This window comes from Juglans regia, chromosome 13 (genome assembly GCF_001411555.2).
Source record: "Juglans regia cultivar Chandler chromosome 13, Walnut 2.0, whole genome shotgun sequence".
Classification (NCBI taxonomy): Eukaryota; Viridiplantae; Streptophyta; class Magnoliopsida; order Fagales; family Juglandaceae; genus Juglans; species Juglans regia.
This window is the reverse complement of record NC_049913.1, coordinates 23,980,756-23,991,305: the sequence shown is the minus strand read 5'-3', so window position 1 is coordinate 23,991,305 and position 10,550 is coordinate 23,980,756. Positions and strand designations below refer to the sequence as shown.

The window sequence follows — 10,550 nt, the reverse complement described above, 5'->3', positions numbered from 1 at the left end:
GAGTGTAAAGGCCAGTATTGGTGAGGGTTCCATTCGCTCTCGAGCACACAAAACATCTCACCATGTATTGTGCCATGTCACTAGTCAACATGGGCCAATAATAATATGCGGCAATCAATGCCAAAGTATTTTCTCGCCCAATGTGCCCATCGTCGGGTAGTTCCCGTATAATGTGTTCTCTCAAGGAACAATCTAGGATACACAACCGTAGGCGATGGGAAAAAAATTTTCATGCTAAAGAAAATCACTTTGCCTACCCTCAGTTACTTCCTTAAGAATCTTTCCAAAAGAAGGATCTTCAGCATACAAATCCCTGAAAGTTTCAAAGCTCGCCACTCTGGTACTAATGGTGGTAAGGAGTGCCATGCGTCGACATAAAGCATCCGCAACCCATTTCAAGCTCCCCGATTGGTGTCTTAGAGATAACGTGAACTCTTGCAAATAGGCAACCCATTTGGCATGTTGTCTACTCAGCTTGTGTTGCCTGTTGATGTACTTCAATGCCTCATGGTCAGTAATCAAAATAAACTCCTTTTGTACCAAATAGTGTCGCTAGTGTTTCAAGGACTGTACAATGGCGTAAAACTCCAAGTATTACATGGAGTAGTTTTTCTTCGATCCTGATTGTTTCTCACAGAAAAACGCAACATGTCGTCATTCTTGACTCAGCATGCCTCCAATACCCACTCGGAAGCATCTCAATTCACCTCGAAGATCTTCTCAAAATCAAGGAGTGCCAGAACGGGTGATTCAGTCATCTTCTGCTTTACACCAAAAACCGGTCTTTGATTCAGTCATCTTCTCAAAATATGGGCACTTTGTGATGTAAGTGATTAGAGTGTTGAAATTGCGGATGAATCGTCAATAAAAGGAGGCCAATCCATGGAAGCTCCACAGATCGTGTAGGATCTTGGGGGTTGGCCATTCTAAGATGGATTTTACTTAGGATTGATCTGCGTGGACACCACTGTAGAGACAACAAATCCGATGAATGTAACTGAAGTGGCGAAAAATGAGCACTTCTTCTAGTTGATGAACAAATACTCCTCAGATTGTAGACGAGGATATCATCAATGTAGATGACGACAAACTTACCCATAAACAACATCAATACGTGATGCATAAATCTCACAAACATACTGGGTGCGTTGGATAGCCCAAAGGGCATGACCAACCACTTGTAGAGATCGTGTTGCATCTTGAACGCCATCTTCCACTCGTCGCCAGGGCATATTCAAATCTGTTCATACCCGCTTTAAAGATCAATTTTGTAAAAGAATTTAGAACCTGACAATTGATCCAGCATGTCATCTAGGCGGGGAATTGGGAATCTGTTAATGGCTCTGTTGTCCAAGCACATGCGCCATGAACCATCTTTCCTGGGTACCAGGATGGCAAGAACCGCACATGGGCTCATACTCTCATGGATGTAGCCCTTCTCTAACAATTCTAGCACTTGGCTGAAATTCTTCAAATCCTTGGGGCTGAGGCGATATGCTGCTCTATTGGGCATATTAGATCTTGGAACCAAGTCAATCTAGTGTTGTATATCTCTCAGGGGCGCAAGGCCATGGGGAAAGTCTTCCAGCATTAGATTTACAAACTCAGATAGTATCTGCTGAACTTCGGCGGTATCTCACGATCCATCCCGCCATGGTCATTACATGGGACCAAGGCAAACACCATGTCTTCATTCTTTGCCTTCTCCAAGATTCTAGCCTTTGACAGAAGAGTCTCTCCCCTTCGACCCTCAGAAGCAGAAGTAACTCCCTCCTTTCGAGGTGCTAAGGTGACCTCTTCCCTTTAATGCTAAGGGAGTAGGTGTTATTATGTCCATCGTGAATCGCACTTCGATCATACTACCACGGCCAGCCTAGCAATAGATGGCAAGCATACATGGATACGACATCACACCACGCATTGTCAAAATATTTCCGACCAATAATAAAGGAGACCAAACACCATTGGTTGGCTGTGACCTCATTGCCCTTCTTTAGCCACGACAATTTGTACGACTTTGGGTGCTGGTCTATCTTAAGTTGAAGCTTTTGAATTGCTTTCTCGAAGACCACATTCTCACAACTACCACTATCTATGATCAATTTTCACACATTCTTGAAAATAGTGCAGGTAGTGTGAAAGATATTAGAACTCAACCAGTCTTCACCTGAATCACCCTTGGGAGTCAGTAAACTCTTTCTAATGACAAGGGTCTCATTACCATCTCAATGCAAGACATCCCCTTCCTCACCATCTTCTTCATAGATCGGTTCTCCCATGCTTTCAACATCCTCCATGCCATCTTCATTGATCAGGAGGTTTTGCCCCTTTCGGTTGGTAGACTTTCTGCATTATGTCGCCCTATGACTGGGCTTCCCGCATTTGAAGCACCAAATGTTGGTGTTCCAACATTGACCTTGAGTGGACCGTAGAGTAGGGTGAGTCTCCTGCGGATGGACCCCCCTTTATATTCTGATTGCCCCTTGGCATAGGTTGCTTGGTTTGCTATTTCTCCATAATTAGAGCACGTTGATACACTTTAGAAAGAGTCCACAAAGAGTGGAGGCCGAGGACCTCCTGTAAAGGTTGCCACAAGCCACCCAAATAACGTGCTTCCATTTACTCTTCAGTTTTAGAAAGATCATTCCTGGCCACCAACTAATAGAACTCCTCGGTGTGCTCATCAATGGATTTCTTTCCCTGCCTCAACATGCGAAGTCGAAGGGCAAAAAGTGACCTTTTTGTTTTTTTTCTTCATCTTCTCCTAGTCGCCAATCTTGGCTTTACCTTTTCGCTCCCAAGACCGCTTCAACTGCACCCGCTAGGCAGAAGCTCGACCCTTCAGCTTGATGGTGGCTAGTTTCACCTTCATAGGATCTAGGACATCCTTGTATTCAAAGATACGTTCCACTTTGTGCAACCAATCGATGAAGCCCTCTGCCTACAGAGTACCAAAAAATTTCGATAGATCGACTATGAAGCCTAGGTCTCCACATCGCTCCTTCTACCATAGCACTCCTGAAAAGGAGCATGATTGTGGTACATGTTTTCAAAACTATATTCAGACTCTTGATCATAAGTCTGACCCTCCAGGTTTTGCGCCAATAGACCTTGGGGTAATTCTATTATTTGCCTCTGCAATCATCGTGTCCTATATGTTGAGATCGCGGGGAGGGACTTCCTAATTCAGAACCTATCCACGTTGACCACGACCTCTACCACCAGACATGAAAACTGACATTAATTCACCCTAGGAAAATTGCTAAAGCTTTGATTGCAACTGACACCGAGGCAGAATAGGAAAGATTGAGAAAAATCGCAAATAGATAGAAACTCTGAGATAAATTCTAAGAGTAGGGTTTTATTATAAAATAAATTGAATCTCCTTTCATAGCCCACAAGCCGGGCTTCAATAGCTAACAAAAAATGAAAAAATTTTAATTACGTCAAATAATAGAATACGAAATAAGATAACTATGACTAAAATGTAGCTTAAGAATCTGGAATAAAATCGTTACTAAAGATAACCACTACCATAAAAGAAAATTAACCAAAAATGAAGGAGTTAAATAAAAATGAAAATTAACCAAAAGGAAAAATGCTAATTTTGGGGTTAACAAGGGGCCCACCAGGCGAAGCATGGTGACCACGATGTGCACGCTGAAGAGAGCTTTCCTGATTGGGGTCATATGCACAATTCTAAGACATGTAGCCAAAGTTATAATTAAAATACTGATGTCACCATTTATTCTCACCCAACCAAGGAATAAGTCGTTACTCGCCCAAATCCTAGGAATACTCATCTCTTCCTGCCGGTTTTGCGCAACTCTACCTAATTGAAATAATCCAGTGTTTTTAATATCGCTTCTGTCAGCTGAACCTCATCGAATTTAGATTCAGGCTTGGATCCCCTGCATCACTTTGTTTGATGAATTTGAAAATTCCAACTAATTGCTTGATGAGAAATTCTTCATAACACTATATCTTGTGAACCATGGGAGCAATGGAGCATATATCTTGCATCCGTTTCATAGTGTAACATTGAACGCATAACATCCTCGGTATTTATAATTTTTGAATCCTTAGCCTTTTTCTCGTTAAATCATCTCATTTACGTTTGTATTAAGTGACTATAAATTTAAAATAATATGAAAGTTTGGAAACACTTTACATTCTTATCATTGCTTTTGTGACATTCCATTTTTTCTTTCATGACTTTTAAGAATTCCAACTCATTAGTTTGAACATCAAGGAAGGATATTCTATGATTCCGAAACTGCCTCTTATGTGCTCTGCTAGGGTTTCTTTGTGATCACAGGGTTCCTTGTACGTTTGGTTGCTCTGCTTCGGTGAGGCTGCATGGCACCCGCTGATGGCCACTCCTTTAGCTGTTAGTCTTTTTTCGAAATAGCTACTACGGTTCCGCAACCCTTTCCTGAAATCACAGTAGCCCTTCGTGCGCCTAAAGTCATGGTTGGTGAATTTTTTTTCCAGTTCTCTAAAGAAGAAATCACCCGCTCAGCGGAGCCATTTTGTTTCTCTATTGTGCTCAAGTTCCTTCGACAAAGGCCCTCTCTGGATGCTATCAGTGCCTTTATCTCTAGCCGTTGGGGCCTGTCTTCTACCCCGGTGGTCTCATCCATTAAATTTCCCCGCAACGTTTTCGTTAGGCTGGCTATAGAAGCTGATTTTGTGAAAGCTTTGGCTCGTGAGTCCTGTGAAGTGAATGGAGTGAATTACTGTGCTTTTCACTGGTCTCCATAATTCAATGAGGCGCACAAACCATCTACCGTCCCTGTGTGGATTTTGCTTCCTGAATTACCTCCAAACTTTTATCAAGAATCTTTCCTACGAATAGAGCTAGAATTTGTTTGGAGATGGATGCAGCCAAGGAACCAATTTCTTACTTCTGGATTGATGCTCCTGGTTTGTCTATGAGTAGGAAACAGGAGGTACTATATGAGACTTTGCTTGCATATTGTGGAAAATGTAGAGTGCAAGGACATAATACAAAAACTTGTCGTGTGGGGAAATCCATGCATGAGGAGAAAAACCGTGGCCAAAAGAAAAGAGAATCAGACTTTGGTGGAACCAATTCTGGTAATATATAGGGTGATGAATTAACGGTCAACCCCATAGTTATCTCCCCTGAGAAAGAGGCTAATGAACCAGTTGATGCTCTTCCTAAACAACCTTCCAACGCATCACCATCCCCAGCCAAGGGGATAAATCTTACGAGGGTTGCCGTAACTGATGATGGGGTGCTAGCACCCAGTGAGGATGCAAATGGGTGTCTGAATGAAAATCTGGGCACTATGCTCGAAGCTATTGTTTCCAAGCCTGACCCTGATATTCCTTTGGAAGCGCTCCCTCAATTTAAGAACTATCATTCGGAATCTGAAGGCAAAACTGTTAAGAAAAAATATCAGAAGAAAAAGTTTAAGAAAGTTAGAAGTTCGATTTGAGTCATTAATCGTCCCTCTACCTTGTCTTTATGAGTGACTCAATCATTGTTTGGAATGCATGTGGCATTGGTACCTCTCGATGTAGATTAAAGAAGTTAGTTTGTAAGTTAAAGCCTAAGATGGTAGCGGTTTTGGAACTGTTCCAAACTCTAGACAAAGCTATCCGTTTGAAGCATTCCTTACATTTTGATTTCTTTTGTTCTAATGTAACTGATGGTGGTAAAATTTGATTTTTTGGGACAATGCTCTTGATTTACAAGTGGTGCGGACAAATTTGTAGTTTATTTCCCTTCGTGCAAACACGGGGTCCTACCATTTTTTGTGTAATATTATCTATGCTAAGTGCAACATGTATGAGAGGAAAAGTTTGTGGGAGGATCTTAGTTCCCAGTCTATAGGCTCGAAGCCTTGTCTTTTTTCTGGGGATTTTAACATAATTCAGAATAATTCAGAGAGACGAGATGGTTGACCACACTCGAATGCTACGATGGAGGATTTTAATGCTTGGGTCCACCAAGGTGGCTTGGTCGAAATGAAATCTAAGGGCTGAAGTTTTTCTTGGTGTAATGGGCAGTCGGGTCTCGCTCGGTCTTGGGCAAAGTTAGATCGGGATTTTATGGATTTCTCTTTGCTCTCTTATTTTCTGAATGCAGTATGTTCTTATCTTCCGCGCACCACGTCTTACCACTCTCCTATGGTTATTGAGTTCAAGATGGATCCTTCTTCCTATGGTCCTTTGCCTTTTCGTTTCCAACAAATGTGGGTGGATCATCTGTAATTTTTTATGTGTGTTCGTCAGGCGTCGTCTGCTTCTGCTGGTGGTCATGGTCTTACTAAATTGGCATTTGAGTTGAAGAACACTAAGGTTGCCTTGCGTGATTGGAATAAACAGAATTTTGGTCATACCACTATGCATATAAATTCTCTTGAGAGACACATAGAGGAGCTTGAAAATAAGCTTAAACAAAACTATGATGAAGCTACGGAGAGGGATCTTATGGATTCATCTGTGGAATTGGAGAATTGGCTCCATCGTGAAGATACTAGATTGGCTCAGATGTCTAAGTTAAAATGGCATATGGAAGGTGATCGTAACAAGAAGTTTTTTCATGCCTGCCTTGCTAATAAACAGTGTAAAAGAGTGGTGGAAATGAGGTCTTCGAATGGGATGGTTCTCAATTCACCAGAGAGTCTTCATCAAGGGCCTATGGATTTCTTTTCTAATTTTATGGAGGGCACGCCGACTAGATCGTTACCTGATTTATCGACTCTTAACTCACCTATTATTTCAGATTCTGACAGCTCTATTCTATGTTATGTTCCTTCTGTGAATGAAGTGTTCTCTGCTCTTTCCTCTATCCCTTCTAATAGTACTCCTGGGCCTGATGGGTTTGGCTCTAGTTTTTTCAAAAGTTGTTGGGAGATTGTGAAAGAGGATGTCTTGGAAGCCATATTTGATTTTTTTTTTCCTTTCTAAACAGCTTCCAAGATTTATTACAGCATCTTTTCTTGTCTTAATTCTAAAGGTTGATACACCTTCTGGTTTTGATAAGTTTAGGCCTATCAGCCTATGCTCGGTGTTCTATAAAATATGCTCCAAAATCATTGTTAATCGCTTGATAGGTCTCCTCTCACGAATGATATCATGGGAATTCCTAGTCACAGTGCCCACATTATGATCCTTCCTTTTCACTTAATCATAAATAACTAGACGTCAGTCTTGACGTGGTTGGTTCAATCTCTCTTCTTCCCTTTCTCTTTTCTAACCTTGCATACTAGTCACTAGGCCTTCAATCTCCCACAGATCTTTAGTGGACTTAACACTTGCATTCATTTTACTTCCAATAGGATGCTTTGGGCTTTGCTACACTACATACCAAATCTGTTTTATTTTATTTTTTATTCTTATTAAACTAATTTCTATTCATTATTCTTATACTACATACTTATTAAAGAAAATAAAAAATAAAAAAAAAGTATATAATATATGTATGACGAATATAGATTTTCGTTCACTTTATCCTCTACTTGAGAACTTAATTTCAAGGAACAAATCGAAATACCAAGTGAATGTTGTAAATAATGAATAATATTTTTTTAAAAATACCATGTGAATGTTGTAAATATTTGAAATTAGCTAACTCCTACAGTTAGAATAAGAATAAATAACAAATAATGAATAATATTTTTTTAAAAAAAATGCCTGCCCCGCCACGCCTCGCCTTGGTGGGTGGCTAGCACCAAAGGGTTAGCAGGTAGCCCAGCTCACTCCACGTGGCTGACCCAGTTTTCTATTTTTATTAGAGAAATGTTACTACTTATCCTCACACCACACACCAACATATGATTTATCATTTTTATCACTCAATTTAAATATACATGTTTACATATCAATATGTGTGTGCTTAAATAGAATGATAAAAATGATAAATATTATATTGGCGTGTAGTGTATAGGATGATGAGTAGAATTTATTATTATTATTATTATTATTATTATTATTATTATCAAATAATAGTCATTTGGAATATTATGAAACGTGACTATTCCCGTGGAACTATTCTTTATAAAAATAAACAACCAAATAAAAGAATATTCATTCTTATAGAATTGCGCCATTCTCCAAAAAAATGAAAGAATAACTATTACATGGATATATGTGTAAAATTTTTAAAAATTACGTTCATGTTTTTTTTTTTAATTGCGTTGGACGACTAACAACCATTTTTCGTGGCTGTCTGGAAAGTGCGGCCAGCTAAATAGATACGTTGAAAGGGAGAGAGACTCTATTGCCACAGGGTGATGGGGATATATATGGCCTTACACCCGTTTCACATAGTATAACATCGAGGGTAGCTTTGGATAGTGAGTTAAGAGAAGATGAGTTGAGATGAAAGTTGAAAGTTATTTTTTTAATATAATTATCGTTTTCGGATTTGAAAAAATTGAATTGTTTATTATATATTTTTATGTAGAAATTTGTGAAAGTTTTAATGATGAGATAAAATGATAAAATATTATTATTACCTCGTTTACACAGATGAGATTAAAGTTAAATAAAATAATTTAAAGTTTATAAAGATTTCACCTTCTTGATATTTCATCGACAACATTTCATTTTCTTTCCATGACAACTAGAAAATTACAACTCATTGCTTGGTGAGAAATTCTTCACAACTCCAGCACAACCTGCACATGCCTCAAATGATCTGTCCAGTAGCTGCTGTACACCAAAATATCGTCAAAAAAAACTAGTACAAACTTTCGCAAATAGGGTCGAAATACCTCATTCATCAGCCCTTGAAAAGTTGATGGGGCATTAGTCAACCCAAAGGGCATAACAAGAAACTCATAGTGTCCCTCATGAGTTCTAAAGGCTGTTTTTGCAACATCCTCGGGGACCACCCTGATTTGGTGGTAACCGGACCTCAAATCCAATTTAGAGAAAACCACCGATCCATGCAACTCATCCAAGAGCTCATCAATCACGGGAATAGGAAACTTATCCTTTATAGTCTCTTGGTTAAGTGCGCGATAGTCCACGCACATACGCCAACTTCCATCCCCCTTGCGGACCAAAAGCACCAGAGAAGAGAAAGAACTTGAGCTAGGCCTTATCACTCCGGTATCAAGTAATTCTGCCACTATCTTTTCAATTTCAGATTTTTGGTAGTGGGGGTAACGGTAAGGTCTAGCGGTTATGGATTGAGTTCCTTCCTTAAGAGGTATTCTATGGTCTTGGGGTCTTGAGGGTGATAACCCCTTCGGAATCTCAAACACTTGTGCAAACTGTGAAATCAGCTGCTGCATCTTATCTCCTCCCCCCAAGGTCCTCAATACATTGGTTTCACTAACAAGCTGTAAAAATAATCCCTTCCCTCTTTGCATGGATGTAAGCATTGACTTTTCCCCTTTAGCAAGAGTCAAACCTTCCAACTTTAGTCCCAACAGCTCAACATTCTTCCCAAGATATAGAAATTTCATGGACAACTCATGAAAATTCCAAGCAATGGTTCCAAGTGTCTCTAACCAATCCACCCCAAGAACGACATCACAACCTCCAAGAGGCAAAACATAAAAGGAGGGATAAAAAGATATACCTTGCACCTTGATTTTGGCTTTGCTGCAATGACCTAAGCCTTGAACCAGCTGTCCGTTAGCCACTTTTACAGCAAGTTTTCTTGCCTTATCAACCACCAGCTTGGCTGTTTGGGCAATAGAGGGGTCCACGAAGCTATGTGTGGACCCGGAGTCAACCAAAAGAACCACTTGTATACACCCAATCCACCCCTTGAGTCGCATAGTCTTACAGCTAGGAGTTCTCGTAATTGCATTTAGAGATATCTCGGGTTCAACCACAACCCCTTTCTGTTTTGAATCCCCTTCACTCGGTGCGTCCGCCACCATAGTAATTTCTTCTGTAGTTTCCTCTGTTGCTTCCAACTCCCTAACTCCTTGTAAGAGGTAAACCTTAGCTTTTTTGCAATTGTGGTTGGGGTTCCATTTTTCATCGCAATGATAACATAGCCCTTTCTTACGTTTCTCATCCCACTCCGTGGAGAAAACCTTTTTGACAGGAGGGCTGTATTTCAGATTGTTACCCGCTGCACCACCACTATTACCATAAGAATTATAGTTGTTACTCAACCCAAACTGCCCCTTCTCGGCTGAGAACTTCATTGGTTTCTTAACACTAATGAGGTACTCTTCTTGAATTCGTGCTAAGCCAAAGGCTGCCGTTAAGTTGTGTGGATTGAACATGCGGAGAGGTAACTGTATTTCATCCTTCAAACCACTTAGGAAACAACTCAACTTATGGTGTTCGGAAAGACCCCTTACCCGATTAGACAGTGCCTCAAAACTGGCCTTGTAAGTGGCCACCGTAATGACTTGCTTTAACCTTGTTAAGGTCTCCATAGGATCGTCATAGGCGGTTGGTCCAAAACGAACTAACATAGCTCGCATCAAAGTCTCCCAACTCACAAACTGGGCAGTGTCTAAGGCTTCTTGGTACCATATCAAGGCCTCCCCGTCCATGTGATATGAAGCTAGCAATAGCTTTTGGGCAGGGGTGGTTTGGTGGTA

The 10,550-nt window shown here is 40.4% G+C and overlaps 1 protein-coding gene across 1 annotated transcript; it reads right to left on the bottom strand.

Moving 5' to 3' along the window:
* Positions 1-8,636: 8,636 nt before the first annotated feature.
* LOC108988482 lies at positions 8,637-10,502 on the bottom strand. The gene has a single exon (XM_035684362.1). The coding sequence runs from the start codon at positions 10,500-10,502 to the stop codon at positions 8,637-8,639; it is 1,866 nt and encodes a 621-aa protein (XP_035540255.1).
* Positions 10,503-10,550: the final 48 nt, after the last annotated feature.